The sequence below is a fragment of the Malaclemys terrapin genome, chromosome 15, assembly GCF_027887155.1.
Source record: "Malaclemys terrapin pileata isolate rMalTer1 chromosome 15, rMalTer1.hap1, whole genome shotgun sequence".
Classification (NCBI taxonomy): Eukaryota; Metazoa; Chordata; order Testudines; family Emydidae; genus Malaclemys; species Malaclemys terrapin.
In genome coordinates this window covers 11949786-11974584 of record NC_071519.1, presented here as the reverse complement: position 1 = coordinate 11974584, position 24799 = coordinate 11949786, and the positions used below count along the sequence as shown (strand labels likewise).

The 24799-nt window shown below is 47.3% G+C and overlaps 1 protein-coding gene across 1 annotated transcript in view; it reads right to left on the bottom strand.

The window, feature by feature from the left end:
- Positions 1–12433: 12433 nt before the first annotated feature.
- LOC128823370 (zinc finger protein 436-like) overlaps positions 12434–24799 on the bottom strand; it is a 39546-nt gene continuing 27180 nt past the window's right edge. The window contains exons 5-6 of the mRNA XM_054005615.1: positions 18372–18485; positions 12434–18014 (exon numbers count right to left, since the gene is read on the bottom strand). Of these exons, the coding sequence (XP_053861590.1) occupies positions 16558–18014; positions 18372–18485 (1571 nt within the window). The 3' untranslated portion in view covers positions 12434–16557. The remainder of the gene's footprint in view (positions 18015–18371; positions 18486–24799) is intronic.

Genomic DNA, 24799 nt, shown 5'->3' with positions numbered 1-24799 from the left:
TAGGATAGGTTTTGTACAAAGTATGCCTTGTGAGGTATCATTTGAAAACTCATAATCTACTGAAGATCATTTTCCTGTTAAAACGTGTGCACCAGCATTGTCTGTGAAGCTATGAGATTTTACAATATGTTTGTTACTGAAGTATGTTGTAATTCTGACACCTCAGTGTCAACAAAGGCCTGACCACAGGGGTTGGAAAACTATTAGCTACTGAAGTTACCAGTCACCGTCAGGGGGACTGTAAGCAACGGATTTGCATGTCATCCCCGAAGACGTCTCAAATATCATGTGCCCAGAAGGAGGGAACAGGGGCGGCAGGTTTGTAGAAATTTTGTTGCTGCCCAGAACCCACCTCCCCAACTCAGCCCCCCACCTGCCTAAGGCTCAGGGAGGGAGTTTGGGTGGGGGAAGGAGGTCTGGTTTGCAGGCCCTGGGCTTGGGCAGGGGATTGGGGTGCAGGATGGGTGAGAGATTGGGCTCTGGGAGGGAGTCTGGGGTGCAGGCTTTGGGATGGAGTTTGGGTGCTATGTGCAGGCTCCAGGCTGGGACAATGGCTGGGGGTACAGACTCTGGGAGGGAGTTTGGGGGCGGGAGGGGGTGTAGGTTCTGGGAGCGGGTGGGGAGGTGCGGCGCTTACCTGCGGCTCTTAGACAGGGTGGGCTGGGGGTCTCCACGCCCTGCTACACCCTGGCACTGCCCCCGCAGCTTCCCATTGGCCGCAGGGGCGCTTGGGTCAGGACACAGACCCACCCCACGCAGGGACTGCAGAGAGGGGCTGGCAGCCACGTGGAGCGAGCAGACGGGAAGCTGCTCAGCTCCGCTGCACTGCCGGTGGTGAGTGGGGGTCCCGGGCTGTTTTAAATAGCCCGGGGGACGCACGGAGCGGGGGTGCCCAGTGGGGCTGAAGGAGAGACCCGGCCTCAGACAGTGCTGGAGCCAGGCCTGTGGTGCCTGGGCAGTACCAGGAATAGAACTCACCACCCATGGGTGTGAACAAGACATTTACAATTCACCTGAAAGACACTTCAAATCGCCCGTACCCACCCAGGGGACTGTTTTGTCTACACACCAGTGGGGGGGGGGGGGGGAAGAGGGGGAGGGTATAAAATAAGAGACAGTTACCTCTACATTACCTCCTCCCCCATCTCGACTCATGGCAACAAGATCATTTGAAAGACAATAGGAGCATCATTGAACTGGTTGCGGCGGGGGGCGGTGGTCCTAGCCGGATGGCTTTTCAGTTAGCATGAACTGCTGAAAGTTTTTGGGTGCGAGACCCTTTTTGCTTTCAAATCTTATTTATCTCGGTAAAGTTTAGGACTCAGACTGCGGTTTTATCTTTTTATTTTTTGTAACCAGGTCTAACTTTTAGGCCTTTATCACTTAGATTTGAAGTGAGTACATCTTTCCCCAGTTAATAAACTTGTTTGTATTGTTCTAGCTAAACCAGTGTGCTTTGGTTGAAGTGTGTGGGGAATCGCGACTCAGATTAATAGAGGCGGGGGCAGGATCATTTCCTTGGATAAAATGACGGACTATTAATGAGCTTGCTTTGGTCAGTAGGATGCTGGCCAGAGCAAGACACACATTTCCGGGGTGCAATGCTGGGACTAAGAATTTGGGGGCGTTGCCCTTTCTATAAGTCATGAGTGGCTGGGAAAGCATTCACGTAACTCAGCTGGGAGTGACTTTGCATGCTTGTGGCTGTGTGAGCACAGCCTGGAGGGGTTTGTTGTTCACCAGCAAAGCAGTGGGCTGGAGCCCAAAATCACACAGTCCTTAGGAGAAGATCAAGGGGTGGGGGGAACCTAGCTGTTTCTACCCAAGTGTTTAACAAGATGAGAAAGTGACATTAGAGAAGTAAGACTGTGCAATTAACTACCTGGTACTACACTAACCCTGCAATTAGTTAGATGCAGACACACCCAGCTCTGTGGTTGGTAAAGTTACAGAGACTGGGCTGCTGATCATGAAATAGAAGCACATTGTCTTTAAACAGCTGCCCTTTCAGTGCCTCTGAACGTTACAAAAACCAATGATCTGGGTTAAAGGAAGGTTGCTATTTATTAGCGCCCCAATTGATATTGTGCGCACAAAGAAAGGTTTGAATGTGTAAGAGTTTGGTAAAACTTGGCTATTTTATTTTTCTAACAGGTTCCTGCCCACCTCCAGCAGAGTTTTCAGTCACAGGCTGTGGCGACGTACTTTCCAAGTGTAACACAAACTAGCCCATTCCGCCCCGTATGCAATCTCTGACCAGACTGGTAGAAGGAGACAGAGTACTGGGAAATTATCACCATAGGACGGAATTAAAAACTGGGATTAATCAAAGCTGAGCTGCAGACACAGCCTATTGTGTAGCTGGTGAAGTGACAGCGACACACTCCCGCTGGTGCTGGTTCTGATTTAACAGCAGAAGCCGATCAGAGAGAACGACCTCATGTCGGGAGCTATGGGCAGCTGCCCTGCCAGCGCATCACTCACCTGGGAGGTGTTTCACAAAGCACAGCCCTTCCCCTCAGGAAAGGACACACTCCCTGCTGTCACCACCTCCCTTTGCTCTCCATGGGGCTGTTTGCCTGAGGGACCTGGCTCTCTCTGGGAGGTCCATGGGGATTCTTAAAAGAGCCATTGGGGGACAGGAGTTATCCCCATGGAAATCTCTTCACTTCTTTCTCAGGGCCACCTGCTTAGCCCTGGCTTTGGGGTTGGCTTTAGCCTGGATCTCTCCTGACTTGGTTTTAGGTGGGATGTTGACCACCTTCTGGGCTTGGCAGCTTAGACCTTTTGGGGGCTTTTCTCTGCCATTTTGGTCCCTGCTGCAGCCACCATTTTCTTAGGGCTATTCCTGGCCCTGGGCATGGTGGCCTCTCTGGGGATCCTGGCAGCTCTGACCAGCTTCTTGGTGGCTATTTTCCTGCTCAGAGCCACTGGATTCTTTTCATGCCTTGTCCTGGGGTCCCAGATGCTTCTGGCTGAGTGTGAAGGAGCCAAGATTCTTATTAAAAGAAATATGACTCAATATTTCTTTCATACACTTTATTAAAATGAACTAATCCAATCAAGAATACACATTGAAGGCTAATCTAGTACAAACCCAACTCAACTAAATAAGGGTTAAACCATACAACTAGAAAGTTGAGCTCAAATCAGTCAATCAATGAATTCATTGCATTGGAATCAACCCATCCATTTGTCAAATCATCAGATTAATACAACAGAAAACCAACCCTTATAAATCTTAAAACAGAAATTCAAAGAGGTGGTGTGACACATGACTGGAAAGGGTTAAGCATCCTGCAGGATAAATGACCCAAATTCAACCTTTAGGGGCATATTGGTAGGTAGTGTTTTTGTGTGTGTTTACATATATATTCTTAGAGGTTAGAGTTCCTGTCTATGCTGTATTCTGCTAATTCAGAGATCGAAAGGAGAGCTTAACATTTAAATGAACTGTAAATATCGTGATATCACCGTACTGATCTCTTTGACATATATAGCAAATCACCTGTGAATGGTGGAAAACAGGCAATTGCCTTCTGTTAATCCAGGTAGCTAAGTACCGGTGATGCTTCGAAAACAGGTCTACTTCAAAGTCTTGATGATTGCCCATTGTTCGCCTAAGGACTCCAAGCTGTCAGGAGAAGGCCTGGAACAGTATAAAAGTCTCTTGGGTCCTGTTCCTTTTTATCTTGGATCTGCTTAATGCTTTATGCAGGAGAAGCTTAAGTCGTAAGACTGAGATCTCCAGGCCCACCTGCATATGAACATTGGATTGAATCTACGGACTAATTCTAAAAGCCCTTTGCAACTCCAAAGCTCCCCATCTCTACTATGAGACTGATCTCAGAACTGTACTCGTGTCTGTATCTACACTGATCTTTTAACCGCTACTCGCTGTTTTTTTTAATAAATTTGAGTTTAGTTAGTAAGAATTGGCTGTCAGCATGTATTTGGGTAAGAGCCGAAATATTCATTTACTTGGGAGGTAATGTGTCCGATCCTTTGGAACTGGTAGAACTTTCTTAAATGATGAATAAGATTTTCAGTCATCCTCATCATATTTGACTTGGGTGTCTGGTGGAGGCCTAAGGCTGGGTTGCTTTAAGGGAACTGTGTTGTTGACTTCTGGGTAACCAGTGACGTATTATGGAAGCTGTTTTGTGCTGGCTTGGAATATCCACCAGTTTTGGTGACTGTCTGCCCCATTCTTTGGCATTTGCCCCAATTGAGTGGCCTCAGCGTGGCTCCCCTGGTACCCCGGTCACAGGTGATTGTGCATGTATTTATCCTACCCAACCAGAGAACATCACCCAGGCAGTCCAGTCCAGACTTAGCCAATTTAATATTTCAATACTGAAACCAAATGAGTGCTTACATCTAAGCCGCCACCTCAAAGCCATGTAAAGCTTCCTCCTTAGCTTTCGTATTATGTGGCTAATCCTTCTTCTCACTCTTTCTCTCTCGCAGCCCCCCACCCCTCACAGACCTGGCTGAGACTTTAATAAGTGGAGGTTTAAACAGCTCTCACTGAACAATTCATATCTGACAGCTTCGCTTTTTCTAACGCTTTCGCAGCTAAGGAACATTCCGTGATTTCAGAGGGCAGTCTTAGGGCTATTTAGATTTGGGGAACTATCTTTGTAGCATCTTCCCCATGTGGATTTTACTGGTGCTCATAGAAAAACGTACGGACTGAGCCACACTGTTACGCTCTAATGTCATAGAAAGGCTGGAATGTCTTCCAGCAAATAAAAACAAAAGACAAAAAATAGAAAAAGGCAAAGTACATTACCAGAATGTCCAAGGAGTGGAGATGTAGCTGCAGTGAAGGAACCAGGCAATGGCATAGCTGGACCAGCACTCCAAGCTAGTGTGCTTGCTTTTTTTTTTAAGGTACAGGCAGACTGGTCATGGCTGTCATAGCCAGTTGATGATGTGACTTCCTTCCCCAGAGGGGATCAGTCTTGGGATCATGGTATATCAGTCTCTGTTAGACAGATCGTTGACCTCAAAGGTGAAGGACTTCCACCTTTATCTTGATCTTTACAATTGATGATTCCTGCTTACCCCACTTTACAGTGACACCCTGAGGTCTCCAGGCAAATCAGGTGTGAAAACTCCTTGGAAACAGACAATGTGTCCTGAGCCAGTTGAAACGAGGAACACTATGGGCCAAAGTCCCTTTGGTAAAGTCTCACTTCACCTAGGAGTTTTCTTAAAGTATTCATTGTAGCAAACCACATGCAGCATGGATGTGAGGACCCCAAAGATATCAAAAACAAAAACAAAAGTTCTGAAGGTTTCCACAGCCTAGTCTGAGGGTTAAATGGACGTGCTCTAATAGCTGGCCTCCTCAAACTGAAAAGGGCCTTGGCACCTATGAAAAGACAAAACAAAACAAACCAAACACAAAAGCTGCTTTCTTGTACCCATCACTATTTTAAATTAAGACACCTCTTGACAGATGGGACATCATCTTTGGTTTGCAAACAAGAGAACCCGGGAACACAGCGGCTGTTACAATATAACTGGGTAAAAGGTTACACAACATGTCTCCTTATATAATTTTTTCCTGCACAGAAACATTATTTTGAAAGCTTACACTGCTCAACAGCCAAAATGCTTCTGAAATAAATGTAGTCAAACTTTACTAATTCTGGGTCACTGAGAATGAAAATGATGCTTAAAATTGTTGATTGGCTCTAGTTTTCAAGATATGCTATTGGGTCAGTATATACGACCCTTGACTTGGGAATGGCGGAGGATAAGTGAGTTATAAATGGAAGGGATCTCAATTTAAACCAGAAATGACTAAAATACATCTTTGACTGGATCTATGAATAAATCTATGACTGGGTTTGGACAGTACTTGCTTTTTAGGCAAAACAATGAATGATGCAATCTGAAGCTGGTATTGCGTCATACATTATATGAATTGCATCCTGTTATTCCTACAAGTCATGGATGATGCAATCATAACGAAGCTTACATCACTCTGCTGAACAAATTGCCCTATATCAGCTCTAGAAATCATACAGTGCCGTGCTCTCTTATTTGTCAGTGTTTGATTTTGCAAAGGGACACATTTCTGTTTAGCCAAAGTGAGCAGAGATGCCTCGTACTTGTGTGAACAGTGCAGATAACTTCTGCTATGTTTGTGGTGAAGTGACTTTTGCATCACAAAAGCGCAGTATAACCACTATGGTTAAGAAAGCCTATCACCTTTATTTTGGCTGCAAAATTGGAGATCAGGACAAGAGGTGGGCCCCACACATATGCTGCAACACTTGTGCAACAAATCTTCGCCAGTGGTTGAACAGGAAAAGGAAATCTATGCCTTTTGCAGTGCCAGTGCTTTGGAGAGAGCCAACAGATCATACCAGCAATTGTTACTTCTGCATGGTGCCTCCAGTTGGGAAAGGTGTGTCAAAGAAGAAAAAGTGGACTGTGCATTATCCAAAATTCCATCAGCTATACGCTGTGACGTGGTGCAGTCTATATGGTTTTATAAAAAAAGAAGTGAATATAACGTAACTGGGATATGCTTCATGCAAAAGGTCTCTTGTAAGGTATCATTACAAAGCTCATAATCTACTGAGTGTGATCATCCTATTTGTAGAAATGTACCACTCTTGTATCTAAAACTAGAAATATAAAACATAACTCTGAGGGCCTATTGTAATTATGTAAAGTGTGGGCCATTAAGGATGGTTTGGAATCTTGATGACTCCCATTGTCTGCAGATGGCTGTATTTACCTGTGAGTCTTCCTGTATATGTGTGTGCTGGCAAGTGAGTAATGAAGTCTTGCAGTGACATGTGATCATGTCACCTGAACTGGAATCCACCTTTAACCTGGTGCTTTTCCAGTGAGGGGGGGTGGAAACCCAGAGGGACAAAGGGTTCCTGCCTTATGCAAAAGATATATAAAGGGGTGGAAGAGAACAAGGGGAGAGAGGAGCCATCATGAAGAATCCCCTAGCTATCACCTGAGCTGCAACAAGAGCTGTACCAGGGGAAAGAATTGTGCCCAGGCCTGGAAGGTGTCCAGTCTGAGAAAAAACTTACTGAAGCATCTCTGAGGGTAAGATTATCTGTATTCAGCTTGATTAGGCATAGATATGCGTATTTTATTTTATTTTGCTTGGTGACTTACTTTGTTCTGTCTGTTACTACTTGGAACCACTTAAATCCTACTTTCTGTATTTAATAAAATCACTTTTTCTTTAGTAATTTACTCAGAGTAAGTATTAATACCTGGGGGAGCAAACAACTGTGCATATCTCTCTATCAGTGTTATAGAGGGCGAACAATTGATGAGTTTGCCCTGCATAAGCTTTATGCAGGGTAAAACGGATTTATCTGGGTTTAGACCCCATTGGGAGTTGGGCATCTGAGTGCTAGAGACAAGCACACTTCTGTGAGCTGTTTTCAGGTAAACTTGCAGCTTTGGGACAAGTGATTCAGACCCTGGGTCTGTGTCTGGAGCCAGACAGGCGTGTCTGGCTCAGCAAGACAAGGTGCTGGAGTCCTGAGCTGGCAGGGAAAACAGAAGCAGGGGTAGTCTTGGTACACTGGGTGGCAGCTCCCAAGGGGGTTTCTGTGATCCAACCCGTCACAGTTAATCTTTGCCAGTGGTTGAACAGGAAAAGGAAATCTATGCCTTTTGCAGTGCCAATGATTTGGAGAGAGCCAACAGATCATACCAGCAATTGTTACTTCTGCATGGTGCCTCCAGTTGGGAAAGGTATGTCAAAGAAGAAAAAGTGGACTGTGCATTATCCAAACATTCCATCAGCTATACGCCCAGTATCCCATGGAGAAGGACTGCCGGTTTCTGATGCACCAGAATCATTCTCAGTTGAGTCAGACAAGGAAGAGGAAGAGGATAAATCTTTTGGTCCTGAACCATCAATGTCACAGGACCCACATTTTCTCCCATCCTCCTCCTCTGAACCACACCTCATAACACAAAGTGAACTGAATGACCTTGTCAGGGATTTGGAACTACCCAAGAGTAAGGCAGAGCTATTGGGCTCCAGACTACAGCAGTGGAATCTCCTGGCAGGTGATGTTAGGGTTTCCATGTTCCGTGACCGTCAAAAGGATCTTGTCCCATTCTTCTTTATGGAAGGTGATCTTGTAGCCTGCAACAACATCGATGGTGTGATGGCAGCTCTCAACATCGTTCACAATTCAGATGAGTGGAGACTGTTAATTGATTCATCGAAGACGAGTCTTAAAGCTGTTTTACTGCATAATGGCAATGTTTTGCCATCAATTCCAGTTGGCCATGCAGTCCATATGAAGGAAACCTATGACAACTTTGTGGCAGCAGCTTTGTGGCGATTTGAAGGTTGTTGCTCTCTTGCTTGGTCTGCAGACTGGATACACAAAGTACTGCTGTTTTCTCTGCGAATGGGATAGTTGTGCAAGAGATTCCCACTACATCAAGAAAGACTGGCCACTCCGACAGTCATTGGAGCCTGGGAGGAAAAGTGTTCAGCATCCACCACTTGTTGAATAAAGGAAGATTTTGTTACCACCCTTACACACCAAGCTGGGTTTGATGAAGAACTTTGTCAAGGCCACTGACAAAACACAAGCAGCTTTCAAGTACCTCTGTGGAAAATTTCCAAGGTTAAGTGAAGCTAAGATAAAGGAAGGTGTCTTTTTTGTCCTCAGATTCGTGAACTTCTTCGAGATGATGCATTTGACCATGCACTGCATGGCAAGGAAAAGACGGCATGGAAAGCCTTCCAGTTAGTGGCAATAAATTTTCTCAGAAACAACAAGGCAGACAACTACAGGTTGTTGGCGGAAAACCTCCTCAAGACATACAAAAGCCTTGGTTGCAACATGTCACTAAAGATACATTTTTTGCACTCTCATTTAGATTTTTTTCCACCGAACTGCAGAGCAGTGAGCGACGAGCACGGCGAGCGATTTCACCAGGACATTGCAACAATGGAGAAACGCTATCAGGGCAAATGGAGCCCATCAATGCTTGCAGACTATTGCTGGACAGTGACAAGAGATGCTCCATTTAATGAATGCAAGAGACAAGCCAAGAAGCGCTGAGTAGACACTGAATAGGACTAAACTATTTACATCAGGGGTTGGCAACCTTTCAGAAGTGGTGTGCCGAGTCTTCATTTATTCACTCTGATTTAAGGTTTCGCGTGCCAGTCATACATTTTAACATTTTTAGAAGGTCTCTTTCTATAAGTCTATAATATATAACTAAACTATTGTTGTATGTAAAGCAAATAAGGTTTTTTAAAATGTTTAAGAAGCTTCATTTAAAATTAAATTAAAATGCAGAGCCCCCCGGACTGGTTTCCAGGACCCGGGCAGTGTGAGTGCCACTGCAAATCAGCTTGCGTGCCGCCTTTGGCACGTGTGCCATAGGTTGCCTACCCCTGATGTACATAATAGTTTTTTGCCTTTTGTTTCATATTAAATTTTATTTATATAACCCTTTTGCTGATTTTTAAAGTGTTACATAAACAGGACAGGTGAAATATTATCATGTAAAGCAACCATAAACACATGAAAAGACCTAGGTTTACAATTTATGATTAAAACTCTACTATCTACACAATATACATAGACATAAAATGTAAAAACTTAAATATCTTAGAAACAGTAGCCAATCAGTTGTTTTAATTGTCATATTTGAATTCAGCACATCAAAATACATAATAAATAGCACATTTTATCTCTGAAGCAGACAACTTCTCAAAAATTGTAGACCAGTGTTATCAAAAAATTCCAATTGAAATAGAAATAATTAAAGTCTATACTAGGTCTTTATTTTGATATGCACTATTTCTCCTACATACTACCATAAACCAAACCCTTTTGAGTGAGGTTTTACTTTAGAACTCCTTAATGCAAAGAGGGTAAATTACATCAACTAAACTTTCCATGATTAGTATCAGAGGGGTAGCCGTGTTCGTCTGGATTTGTAAAACGCAACAGAGAGTCCTGTGGCACCTTATAGACTAACAGATGTATTGGAGCATAAGCTTTCCGGCGTGAATACCCACTTCGCAAGACGCATGTAGTGGAAATTTCCAGAGGCAGGTATAAATATGCAGGCAAGAATCAGTCTAGAGATAACGAGGTTAGTTCAATCAGGGAGGATGAGGCCCTCTTCTAGCAGCTGAGATGTGAACACCAAGGGAGGAGAAACTGCTGCTCGGCCCAGCGTTCCCAGATCACACTGGAGGCAGCAGCGTGTGACCCAAGAAACTCAAACCCGACACCTTGAGTGGAAAGTGAGAGAGAGCAGCCTCCCCTCCGTCAGCAACAGCCAGCGCGCCCGGTGACAGTAACTAATGACACCACCTCCCCCATGTTAATCCAGAGTCACGCCTTGTCCTTATTGCAGTGTCAATCCAGACACTGGAGTCAATGAGACCAGAAATGTGGTATAGGAGGGAGGAGCCAAAATCCTTGGAAACATGTCATGGGGGATCCCCCCTTTCCCACCACCGCTGCTCCCCACATCTGGGGCAAGGACTCAGGGCGATTTGCCAACCACAGTTTGGGCAGGGATGGGGGGTTTGGAACAAGTGTTAATAACATCCTACAGGGACATCTTACAACTTCACATATAACGTTGCCACACATCGTTTATCAGGACAACAATGGCCAGCAAATTATGAGTTTTCCAATGGTCCCTCACAAGGTATAATTTGTACCATGAATATTGCAATCGGGTGTAGGGTGTGGGCACAGGGCTACGTTCTGTCACACACCCCCACCTCCCCATGCCATCCATTCACACAGGCCCAGGCCAACGCTGTTTTAACAAGAGAAGTGACGGGATGGAGGAGCCAAAAGAGTCAACAAATTCCCATGTCCTGTCCCTGGCAAATAACGATCCCAGGGACCCAGCTCAGCGCCGGGGGAAAGACCCCTCATGGGGACGGTCTGTCCTGGGTTCTGGGCACTTGTCTGGCACAAGCAGTGTCAGCATGTGAGGGGTTAATACAGGAGCGGGAGAGAGGCCTCGGCTACTCTGGGTACTGCCTGAGGGAGCAGGGACCCGGCCATGCACAGCGCAGCCCGGGAGGGGGGGAAACCCCTCACCCCGCACTGGGGACAGGGAAAGTCAGTCAGGGCCCAGCCCAGGGTCCTGTCAGCAGCTGGGTAGAACGGGGCGGGGGGCGCGGCCGTTAACGGTCATAACAGAGGCGGGGGGAGGGGCCGTGGGGCCGTTAAAGGATATAATGGGCGGGGGGATACACGCGGTACCGGGGGGAGCGGGGCAGGCTCCGCAAGGGGTCCCCGCCCTCACCCGCTGTCGGTCCCCGGGCCTGGCTCTGCCCACGCACACAGGGCTAGAGGCGGGGAAACGGTCGTGTCGTCACACCGGAAGCTGCGGGGCGGCCGGGGAGGTTCCGGTTCTGACCGTTTCCCTAGCAACGCTGCTGAGCCCACGAACCCCGGGAGCAACCGACCCCCTCCCCGCCATGGGATCCCGCTCGTGCTCCGCCCCTGCTCTGCCCCTTTTCCCGTGACCTCTCCCCCTGCTCCACCCCTGCCTCCAAGGCCCCATCCCCTGCTCTTTTTTCCTCCAAGGCCCCGCTCCTGCTCCTTCTCTTCCCCCATGGCCCCGCCCCTGCTCCTCCCCTTTCCCCATGGTCCCGCCCCGGCACCTCCCCTTTCCCCAAAGCCCCGCCCCTGCTCCTTCTCTTCCCCCATGGCCCTGCCCTGGCACCTCCCCTTCCCCCAAAGCCCCGCCCCTGCTCCTTCTCTTCCCCCATGGCCCCGTCCCGGCACCTCCCCTTTCCCCATGGCCCCGCCCCTTTCAATTTGGCCCCACCCCTGTTCCTCCCCATTCCCCAAACCCCCGTCCCTGCTCCCCCCTTTCCCCCTGGTGTCACCCCCTGCTCCCCCTTTCTCCCTGGTGTCACCCCCTGCCCGCCCCTTTCCACATGGCCCCGCCCCTCCTCCCCCCCTTTCCCCATGGCCCTGTCCCTGCTCCCCCCTTTCCCCAAAGCCCCGTCCCTGTTCCCCAAACACGCCCACTTTATTTCTGTAGTCTACACTACCATGGTAAGTCGATCCAAGTTACGCTACTCCAGCTACATGAACGTAGCAACGTAGCTTAGGTCAACTTACTGCAGTGTCTACACCGCGTTGTATCGACAGGAGATGCTCTCCCGTCGATTTACCTTAGTCCTCTCATTCCGGTGGAGTACCGGAATCGACCAGAGAGCACTCTGTGGTCAATTTAGCGGGTCTTCACTCGACCAGCTAAATCGACCCCTGCTGCATCGATTGCAGCAGCATCAATCCTGGATAAGTGTAGACACAGACTAAGTTAAGAATGAGACACAGACCTGAATCAGAATCTCTGATTTTATTTCTGTTCAAAAATTGTTATTTTTCTACAGCTATCCTACATTCAACACCGATTTCATTTTAGACTCATTTGCAGCCCCTACAAAGGGTTAGTTCAACAAAACCACCACTTCTGTTTCCTCCACCTCTGCATAGTTACACAACATTTCACAAATCAAAATATTAGCTAGGAGACATAGTCAGGAGTGATCTCCGGTAGGACTTGGGTCATAACTTCGTAAGCATTTTGCAAAGTTCCCAGTCACATACTGTGGAACTTTCTTACTGGATCATCTAAGACAGGGGTCCCCAATGCAGTGCCCACGGGCGCCGTGGTGCCCACCGGGGCATCTATATGCGCCCGCCTACTGGCCACCGGAGAAGCAGCCACCAAAATGCTGCCGAGAAGCGGCAAAGTCAAGAAGAGCCGCCACCGAAATGCCGATTTTTGGCAGCATTTTGGCAGCGACGCCTCTTGAGGACGCTGCTTGTCAGCGGTATTTTGGCGGCAATGCTTCTTGGCACTGCCGTTTCTCGGCGGCATTTGGGTGGCTGCTTGTCCAGCACCCATGCTTCTCGGCGGCTAGTCGTCCAGCACCCGCCCCACGGAAAGGTTGGGGACCACTGAGCTAAGACAATATGGACCTAAAGAATTGAACAAAACTATAATCAGTACGTTGCACAATCTGGGGTGGGCAGTCGTTCACCATTTCATAGTGGGGATTTAAAAACACCTCTTTCCCTTGGTAGCATGTCCAATACCTTAGAGTATTCTCCCCTGTTGCCTGAAGTGCATTACAAATTTCTCCATGTCATCATGAAAGGGTGGGAGGAAAGCAAAAATAAAATAAGAAGTGACTATTTTTAACAGATAGTTATTTGTCCCAAAGTCCCCAATAAATCTGAGCTACATTCTGTCAAACAAAACTAATATCCAGGTACGTAACCAAACAGCCTTCAGGAAAGAGGAAGACCCACATCACTGAGTGGTATAAGACACTTTCAGTTTCATATAAAGTAAAATTCCAGAGCAGATTACAGCTCATGACTCAGAATCAGGACAGCAGATCCACACCCTGTTCTCTGAAAAAACAGCCAATCTTCCAATTTCAGCAGGAGAAAGCCCAGAAGTCACTCTGCCAAAAGATGGAAACTGGGATTTAAACTCAGAATGATCACACTGTGTCTGGGATCCATCCAAATTCCCATGGTGGTACATGACACTATCTCAATGAGCCCCAATGAGTCTGATTTAGGATCAAAGAAAACAAAGAGTGATCTCAGGCAAACAGAGCTGAGAACACTGCATCATATGCCACTTTGGGAGAGGGAGGGTGTGATCCTGGAAGCCAGTGGCCAGTTCTTGTCCAGGCTTCAGGCATTAGCTAAGAACTCACAAATGCATAGCTGGAGACCAGACCAGTTCACCTGTGTGTTAGTTTTGCTCAAAACAGGTATTGGTTTTATAAGAAGGTGTTTAGTGTTCAGACCCTCTGAAATGCTTGTATATTGCTGCAGGTGTTAATCTCACTTATAATGTCTGTATCCCATGTTGTGAGGTAGTATTTGAGTGTTTGCTCTTGGAGTTGTTAAAGTTTTGGCTCGTCAAATGCAAACTGCCACAGTCAGGAGAGAAACATTAGCAAGTATGAAATACTGGTTTGCCGCAGGATGTGTTATCTCCTGTCCAACAAAAGGATCATAGAACCATAGGGTTAGAAGGGACCGCAAGGATCATCTAGTCTGACCCTCTACCAAAATGGAGGCTGTGTTGGGGAGAGGGTTAGTTCAGTGGTTTGAGTAGTGGCCTCCTAAACCCCAGAGTTGTGAGTTCAATCCTTGAGCGGGCCACTTAGGAATCTGGGGTGAAATCAGGTCCCTTCCAGCTCTAGGAGATAGGATTGATTAAATTTAAACCATCCAAGACAGATGGCTCTCCAGCCTCCTTCTGAAAACTTCCAGTGAAGGAGCTTCCATGACTTCCCTAGGCAGTCCATTCCATTTTCCTACTGTTCTTAGAGTTAGGAAGTTTTTTCTGAGATTTAATCTAAATCTCCTATGCTGTAGTTTGAACCTAATGCCTCTTCTCCTGCCCTCTGGGGCCAGAGAGAACTTTTCTCCATCTTTGTTATAGCAGCCTTTCAAGTATCTGAAGACCACTATCACGTCCCCCTTTAATCTCCTGGGTCTGCCCTGAAAGACACTTTGAACAGACAGATCGCTACACCTCTGTGACCCTTAGGATTTAGATGGTAACTCATTTGTGTGTCTACATTTGCTTGCTTTAACCAGTAAGTAACTCTCTTGTTCTTTTTTCCTAGTTAATAAATCTTTAGATAGTTTCTTACAGGACTGGCTACAAGCGTTGTCTTTGGTGTAGGATTTAGAATACCAATTGATCTGGGGTAAACGATTGGTCTCTTCGTACTGGAAGGGACCTGAATGCATAAGTGCTGACTCCGTGGGAGCTCCAGGGCTGGAACACCCATGGAAAAAAATTAGTTGATGCTCAGCACCCACTGGCAGCCAGCTCCCCCTCTTCCCCCAGCACTTCCCATCTGCCAGTGGCTCTGCCAATCAACTCCTCCCCCTCTCTTTAAGCACTTCCTGCCCACCATGACCAGCTGTTCCGCGGTGTGCAGGAGGCGCTGGAGGGACCGGGGAGGAGCAAGGCCAAGGTGTGCTCAGGGGAGGGGATGGAACTGGGCAGAAAGAGGCAGGACAGGGGTAGAGGGGGGGCGGGAAAAGGCAGGGCAGGGGCGGGGCCTGGGTCTGGGGTGGAGCAGGGGTGGGATGAGGCGGGATGGGGGTAGAGGCCTGGGGGAAGGGGTCAGGTGGGGGCAGGGCCTGAGGCAGAGCCGGTCCCTGTGCCTGACTGCAGTGTGATTTTTGGTGTAAGTGACCATTTATCACTAAGTCCAGTTTGTCTGGATGGCAAGAGAGACTGGAGAGTCTAAAGTTACGTCTATACTTACTTCCTGGTCCGGATGTAAGCGATCGATCTTCTGGGATCGATTTATCGCGTCTTGTCTAGACGCGATAAATCGATCCCGGAAGTGCTCGCCGTCGACGCCGGTACTCCAGCTCGGCAAGAGGAGTACGCGGCATCGACGGGGGAGCCTCCCTGCCGCGTCTGGACCCGCGGTAAGTTCAGACTAAGGTACTTCGAATTCAGCTACGTTATTAACGTAGCTGAATTTGCGTACCTTAGTCCGAAGTGGGGGGTTAATGTGGACCAGGCCTAAGGGGCCTGTCTGTGACTCCGTGGTAAGACTGTTATAGTGATCCAGGAATTCATATTTGTTATTGGTTTGGTGAAGTCTAATTGTAGAACACAGACCAGTTTAGCGTTTCTGGCCCTTTTTTGACAGTCTGCCCTGAGGTAGGCACTCACGTTGGTGAGCCGTTCTAGACAGCATGACAGAGGGCTGAATGGGGAAGAAGATAAAAGTTTGCAGGGCTCAGGCAGAGAGTAACAGTGATGGGATGATGGGGGAAGAGGGAATCTCTCCGACTCATCCTATCTCCTTCAGGCGTCACAGAAGCTGAACAGATACTTTCCCCCCTGCCCCTGCTCCATGTGATAATTAATTCCATTTTAAATGAGAAGAAGGGTACCAAAAATAATTGTTGTTCATCCCAACTCTGAGCAACGTCAGAACACTTGTAAATACGACAATCGGGTCTCAGTGGCTCTAACAATTGCTGTGTTGTGATGCTGCAGGGTTGTTTAGATCAGGAAAAGTGTGGGAGGTGAGGTCAGGTCGTGAGGAAACATGTTAGATAATCCCAGCCTCTGTACTCAGCAATGTCTTTACTGCAAGAATAGTTGCATTTTTACATCAGGACAGCTACCTCCAGCTGGCTAACCCCATGAAAATCGTAGTGGAGATGAGACCCCTAGTATATTTTCCCTCAATGTAATTAGTTGAGGTCACCCTTCTGTTCCCCACCTGTGTCTGAAGGACATTCCTGGAAGGAGAGATGCACACTCCCATTATTCATTGGAAAATGGAGTAGATAGAAAAGACAACAGGATTCTCCCAAAAGAAGAGTGAACTGCACAAGTCAGAGGTGGGCAACTCACCTGGGGGAGTTGAATGACCACAGTGAAGCCAAAGGTACAAAATAGCCTTAAAAGTCACTCTGTGGGAATTAGCAAAAGTATTACAGGGGGAAAAGAAAATGTTTAATAACCCTAGACAAGGTCTTCATGGTGCTTATTTCCCTTGCAGATTTGCTGATGGTAAATAAAGTGTGAGCTCTGATGGAAGCTTTTCCCACACTCCCAGCATTCATAGGGTTTCACACCCATGTGGATTCTCTGATGTATGATAAGGGCTGAGTTACGTGTGAAGTTTTTCCCACACTCACAGCATTCATAGGGTTGATCTCTTTTGTGGATTCTCTGATGTCTAATAAGGGCTGATCTATCAGTGAAGCTTTTCCCACACTCACAGCTTTCATGGAATCTCTCCCCCATGTGGATTCTCTGATGTGCAATAAGAACGGAGCTCTTAGTGAAGCTTTTCCTGCACTCGCTGCATTCATAGGGTCTTTCTCCTGTGTGGATTCTTTCATGTATAATAAGGTCAGAGCTCTGAGTGAAGCTTTTCCCACACTCACAGCATTCATAGGGTCTCTCCCCCGTGTGGATTCTCTGATGCGCAATAAGGACTGATCTCTTCGTGAAGCTTTTCCCACAGTCACTGCATTTATAGGGTCTTTCTCCTGTGTGGATTCTCTTATGTATAAGAAGGTCTGAGCTCTGAGTGAAACTTTTCCCACACTCACAGCATTCATAGGGTCGCTCCCCTGTGTGGATTCTCTGATGCTTAATAAGGGCTGAGCTGTTAGTGAAGATTTTCCTGCACTCACAGCATTTATAGGGCCTCTCCCCTGTGTGAATTCTCTGATGTGTAATAAGGGCTGAGCTGTTAATGAAGTTTTTTCCACACTCACAGCATTCGTAGGGTCTCTCCCCCGTGTGGATTCTCTGATGTTGAATAAGGGTTGATCTCTGAGTGAAGCTTTTCCCACACTCACAGCATTCATAGGGCCGCCCTCCTGTGTGGATTCTCTGATGTGTCATAAGGGTTGATCTCTGAGCGAAGCTTTTCCTGCACTCATAGCATTCATAGGGTCTCTCTCCCGTGTGAATTCTCTGATGTTGAATAAGGGATGAGCTATCAGAAAATTTTTTCCCACACTCACAGCATCCATAGGGGCTCTCTTCCATGTGGATTCTTTGATGTCTAATAAGGGCTGAGCGCTGAGTGAAGTTTTTCCCACACTCACAGCATTCATAGGGTTTCTCTCCCGTGTGGATTCTCTCATGGTTAATAAGGTCTGAGCATCTACTGACATTTTTCCCACACTCAGTGCCTGGGTTGTTTCTCTTTCCCCTGAGGATTCTCTGCTGGGCTGGGGTTCCCTTGACATCTTTGTGAGTTTCCCAACAATTAATGGATTTACCCACTTTTTCCTCTGTCTGGTTTCCCGGCTGCTGCTCTGGCCTCTGCTGATGCCCATAACCTTCTCCCTGCTCACAATTCCCAGGCACATTCCCTTTGTCTCTTTGCGATGATGCCCTGTGCAGTTCCACTTGTTCCTCTTTAGAATTCTGCTCCCTCGTCTCACTCACCGTCCCATCACCTGCTGGGATAGAGAGGGAAACCTCAGAAACAGGAATGGAAAAGAGAGAGCAAACCAAAGTCTGTGCTGGAGAGATAGAACAAAATCAGGAACTGAATTTCCCCAAACTTTTCCCCACAGGGATTCAGGAGAGGATCGATTCTGCCTCCACATCCCACCAAAAATTCATGGGAGAAGGGAGGTCAGGGAGGGAGCTACTGCGAGGTGTCAGTCAGGATGGATAGGAAGCCATGAGTGGTATTGGCTGTGAGCAAATGACACCTGCTGGACATGGAGAGCTTCCAAGGTCTCTGTAGGGAATCCCAGCTGTTTCCTTCAGGCGCTGACAGTTTTTGAGTTTGTTTAATGATTCCTCACCAGTGTAGGTACATTTCAGGATCTCTCTTTCCTCTGAGCCCTGGTGATCTGGGACCAACGGCTCTTCCCCTCGTTCCAGCTGGGAGTTCACATCGGGTCTGTCAACTGGGAACTCTGCTCGGGGGAAAGAAAACATAGGAGATATTTGTCACAAGATAATATTCCATTATTTTAACCCTAGCCCGTTTTAAAGAATTAAAATCCCAGAGCCAGTTCAACAGGTACTCAAAGGTGCCGGGCACTCTGCTTATGGGGGATTTAACTACCTCCACCTCCTTCAGGAACACACACCAGGCAGACAAAGGGGCTCCTAGAACGCAGAGTCAGTAACTCCATGTCCCGGAAAGTGAAGGCTCCGGCCACAATGGAAGATCCCCTGCAAATGCTTCTTGCTGATCTCAGGGGCCCAGAGAGAAGGAGAGTGCCGGGACTGGCAAGCGTGGGCTGATGGGGTTCAGCGGAGTGAGGAATAGGAGGGAGCAGGGATGATATTGAATGCAGGTTGTCAGGAGCAGTAGATGTTAGGAGGCATTAGGGAATCTAGCAAGTCTGGTGTAATGGTGGTGGTGGGGTTATGAACATCCCCCAGTGCGGGGAAGGCTGGGGAAATTAGGACCAACAGACTCTAATTCCTCTAGAAAAGGAGAATGTGAAAAATAAGAATCAGGCCTCGTGACTTAGGAGGGATGGACTCAGAGATCCAAGGAGCCTGCTGGGAACAGAGTTTGTGGCTGTTGCAGATGGGAAAGGAGTCTCTGTGTCTCAAGAACTTAGGGGTTACAGTGGACGAGAAGCTGGATATGAGTCAACAGTGTGCCCTTGTTGCCAAGAAGGCTAACGGCATTTTGGGTTGTATAAGTAGGGGCATTGCCAGCAGATCGAGGGACGTGATCATTCCCCTCTATTCGGCATTGGTGAGGCCTCATCTGGAGACTGTGTCCAGTTTTGGACCCCACACTACAAGAAGGATGTGGAAAAATTGGAAAGCATCCAGCGGAGGGCAACAAAAATGATTAGGGGGCTGGAGCACATGACTTATAAGGAAAGGCTGAGGGAACTGGGATTATTTAGTCTGCAGAAGAGAAGAATGAGGGGGGATTTGATATTCTGATATTCTATGATTCTATAATTCTATGATAAAAAGTCTCACTACCAACTTAGGACATCGCCAGGAATACACACACACTTGTGCCAGGGAAGGGGTCCTGTGTTGTGGCTGGGAGGAACATAAGGACTCAGAAATGGTGGCTGGGGTCACAGTGGGTGGGGGAGAAGTGTTTGTGTGTGGTGGGGCCGGGGGCAGGCACTGAGTCACCGAGAGACTTCTATTACCATATCACTTAGGGGCCCCAGCCATGACCAGGGCCCCAGTGTGCTGGATGTGCTACAGACCCAGAGCACAAAGCCAGCCCCTGCCCCAAGGCGCTGACAATGTGAGAATAAGACAAGAGAGAGGTGGATACAGACAGATGGAGGGAGCACAAGGGAACAATCACAAGGTGTTGGTCACTGTGGCAAGCAGCGGTCTCAGCACAGCGGCAGCCAAGCTATGGGCATGTTTTTTGTAGGCCTCATGGCAAAGAAGAAATTGAAAGAGGGGTGTGAAGGAGGAGGAGGAGGTGTGTGACGGGGTATATAGGGCCCGCACTGGAGATGAAGGGGTTAAGGCAGCACTCTTGGCAGCAGAAGCCACACCCCCTCGCCCCTGCTGGGCATGCTCCAATGGCTACTGCAGTATAAAAGGGGGCCGCCCAGCTCAGTCAGGGCTGACCACTGTGGAGGAAGGGTGCCCCTTGCTGGCTCCAGCTGAGGAGCAGCCAGAATCCTGGACCGCAGAAGTCAGAGGGGCTGAGCCCCAGACCGACATCCAAGTGTCAGCGGATGCCCTGGGGAGGTTGCAGTCACAGAGAGTTGTGCAGCCCACGGAGCCCAGAGATAGCAGAGACACCCCAACTATGACGATAGGAATCGTGGTAGGAAGTAGCCCGGGGGGAACACTAACCATTGTCCACACAGGAGTTGGCATGTGTGACAATGCGGTTCTGGCGGAACCCAACTGAGAGTGCCAACTCAGGACAAATTGCTCAAATAGGGCAGCTACAGCCCCAAGGCCGGGGTTTTTCCACCTCTAAGGCAAACCAAACCAGCCAGACTAAGACTTCGGTCTCACCCCACTGGCTAACCGCAAGTCTCACAAGCAATCTCCTAAGACACTCCAGTTTCCCAGTATTACCACCAGTGCCACACGTTATGGGGACAAATGGTTATAAAACCAATACCCCAGTAAAAGAAAAAGGTTCTCCTGATCCCAAAGGACCAAGCCCCAGACCCAGGTCAATATATAAGTTAGACCTTACCCACAAATCACGCTACTGCCAATCCTTTAGAATCTAAAATCTAAAGGTTTATTCATAAAAGGAAAAAGATAGAGATGAGAGTTAGAATTGGTTAAATGGAATCAATTACATACAGTAATGGCAAAGTTCTTGGTTCAGGCTTGCAGCAGCGATGGAATAAACTGCAGGTTCAAATCAAGTCTCTGGAATACATCCCCAGCTGGGATGGGTCATTCAGTCCTTTGTTCAGAGCTTCAGTTTGTAGCAAAGTCCCTCCAGAGGTATGAAGCAGGATTGAAGACCAGATGGAGATCAGGCATCAGCCTTATATAGTCTCTTCCAGGTGTAAGGTCACCTCTTTGTTCTTACTGTGGAAAGTTACAGCAAAATCGAGTCTGGAGTCACATGGGCCAGTCCCTGCATACTTTGCTGAGGTACAAGGCGTATCTGCCTTCTCTCAATGGGTCCATTGTATAGCTGATGGTCCTTAATGGTCCATCAAGCAGGCTAGGCAGAGCTAATCTCAGCTTGTCTGGGATGTCCCCCAGAAGCATAGCATAAGTTTGCCATACAGACAGTATAGAGCCAATATTCATAACTTCGACTACAAAACTGATACATACATATAGACAGCATAATCATAACCAGTAAACCATAACCTTGTCCTAGACACCCCATTTGACCCCCTTTATACAAGATTTGGGTGCCACTACAGGACCTTGGTTGCAACAATGATCTATATGGTCCCAGTTTATGTCAATAACGTCACACCCCCAACGCAAAATTGATGCAGGAAGGGATGACACAAACATCACTGACTGCATCCCACGAGCTCCCCATCCTGGGTTCTGTCTCACTACAGCTAGTATTGGGTTAGAAGCCGTACCAGTGTATAACAGAAATGGTTTATCAAAATCATGTTCAACCACATGATTGAACCTCTTTACAAACTCAAGGTAACACTTAGTTAGAACAATAGTGGATTGGATCTGCTCTGGCAGCATGGTTCCTGTATGTGCCATGTGATCTTGCCAAGAGCTAAAGAAGACTGCTACTTTATCCATACAAGCTCGGGCAAATGTTTGGAACCCAATTAACATCGAATAAATGCAGATATTAATGTTCTTCATAGTCCAGGAATCTTGGCATTTAGCCATGAAAGCAATATGGTAGTGTGCCTCAGTCTTCCTTTTCATACAGCACATTAGGTCTGGAATGTCTTTTCCCCTGTGAAAAGTTCCCATATTGTTTATAGGCATTACCTGTGAAACCCCAGTGTAACAAGGCCTTTTAACATAACCTGTGTTTTCATGTATTCCTTTTAACATGTTCAAGGGATTCTCCAAAAGATTAGGCACATTGTTAATTACAAAATTTAGCAATAACAACAAGTTCATTGCAAGTGTCCATCTACAGTCATGTTTGTCATGCCACACCTTTGGCTCAATACCATTGGAGTTGGGGCATTTTAGGGTTAACCTGTGGCTTCCCTTTGCAAAATTCAGCGTTCTCTTTCCTCCTTGTCCTGCAGGATCAAACCCCGATTTCTCATGCTTAACAGAATTCACTGGCTGATGGGGTGGGCCCTCTGTGCTAACAGCTATTAGCAAGTCCTTCCTTTCCCAGCCAGGCAAGTAATTTGCACTACCCCAGACCAGAGCCAGTCCACCAGTTTTCATATTCGTAACTGCTATCATCTCCAAGGCTGGACTCTGTCTTAAAGAGATACCACACAAATCCAAAGAGTCTGCGGGTGAGAGTTTGCTTGCTCTCCCCCGCATCCTCAAGCATTTAGCCATAAAACTGCTCTGCTCTGACACATCAGTAACCAAATCTGTCCTCAAACCCTGAAGCACAAACTGCTCATTTAAAGAATCAGAAAGGAGACATTCCTGTTCCAACACCATTGTCTCCCCAACAAGTTGGCCCCACACAGCCACTCGGTTATAGGGATGCCTCAATTCCTTAACAACTTTTACTTCCTCTGAGACCTTCTCAAAGCTACCCACACTGGATCTTTTAAAAGGAAAGTCAGAGGATCCATTCACAACAGACAATTTTTGGCTGCTAGGAACTGAAACTTCCTTGATTAAATCACTCTCACACCCTTCAGTTGCAGGGAACTGCTTGCACCGAGTACCATGAGGATTCCTTTCTCCAGGAGCTTTTCTAAGCAGCAATTCACCCCTCACAGAAATTCTGCCCTTACCCTCTTCACCTAGGGCTTGCTCTAAAGGCACACTTTCCTGAGCAACAACAGACTCTGTCTGGGTCTTACTTACATTCAGGATCACCTCTGGCCCATCAGGCAGATCTCTACACAATCCCCTTTCAGGTGAACCCATAGGCTTCCTAGTTAAAAGGTTAGAAATACTTCCCTTCTCTTTGCCACACACCAGCTTAGGAATTTTTTCCTTTTTGCTACAAGTTGTTAAACTGTCCGTAGGTAACACAACCAAATTACCTTTCTGCTCTCCTTGTGCCCTGGCTAGGGTATCACCCGGATCAGACAGAGTTGTCACACCCTTCTCCAACCACACATGAGCAACAGGCCCAATACAAGCATCAGAATTGTCTGGTCTCTGGGATTTTGCTAAGACACTAACTGGATGCAACCTAGCTACGGTGCCATTCTCCCCAGCAGATGCAAACTTAGGACCATTCCCTTCCTGGGCTTTAGTTGAATCCAGAACCAACTCTGAGACAACTAAATTACTCTCAACCATCATAGGCCGAAAGGCACCTTCTGTCTGCTCCACAGACAAAAAAGAGCTGGAGACGCATTTTTCTTTACTGGACATATAGTTTGGGATTTCATTTCCCTTGTCCCAGCACACCGGGCTGTTCACAGACAACTGCTTGGAGACTGGGGTAGCTTCCTCCATAGGCAAGTCAATACCCCTGACAGACACAGGCACATTTCCTTCACTGTCACTATTCTTCGCACAGGAAACAGACAAGGTATAGGGACACTCATCTTCCACTCTCCTTGCCTTCCCAAACTGCTGACTAGATAAAGCCATCAGCTCACAAGACTGCCTAGGCTCATCCAAAATCTCCTTGTTCTCCTCTCCCTTCGCTTGATCTAATTCCAGATTTACTTCTGAGACATTAGATAGATATTCAGAAACTCCATTCACAGCCAAACAGCTACTTTCCAAAGACAAACTTTTGGAGAAACCCTCCATAGGCACAACCTTAGGATCAATCCTCTCTTGTGCCTGGTTTGTATTAACTTGACTGACCATAGCTTTAATATCATTTCCAATCATAATATCCTTAGGGATTATGTCTTTTACTCCCACAACCATGGTGCCCTCCAATCCCTTCCATTTCAGGTGGATTTTAGCCAAAGGCACCCTGACAAAATACTTAGATAAGGCTACAACAGTTACATCTTCACCTGGCAAATAATCTTCCTTCCTGACCAGACTTGCTTTAACCAGAGTAATATCTGCTGCGGTGTCCCTCCATGCCATACACCTCACTCCATTTACTTCTGCACTGCTAATAAACTCTGCATTATTTCCCCCATATTTAGCTCTAATGTGAGTTTTAAGGTCAGATTCTTCCGAGACCACAGAAACAGCATTTGCACACAGGGCACCAATGCTGGGCTCTGTGTGGCTTGCCTGTGAGTTTACAACAACAGGGTTAGCATTGGCCGTGGCATTTGGGGTTGCTGGTTTTGGGCTGCCCTTCAGTGTCGGGCAGTCTGGTCTCATGTGGCCCAGCATACCACAGTGATAGCATGTAACCTGTTCCGTCCTGGGATGTGAGTTCCTACCCCCCGGACCCCCTTGAACTCCTTTAGAAGAGTCAGGTTTATTTTTTAAATCCTTCCCTCCTCTTGAACTGGGGAGAATGGTGATCAGTTTTCCCCGGGGTTTTACACCCTTCTCGAGCCCTGTTTTGGGTATGGGCATCCGCAATCTCTGCTGCCCGTAGGACTGACTCAGGGTCCCTGTCACACACAGCTGCTCTCACATTGTCCGGCACAATGTCTAAGAACTGTTCCAAAGTTATTAAATCCAGCAGTTTTTCAAAACTCCCATGAACCTTGGCTCCCATAACCCACTTTTTAACAAAACC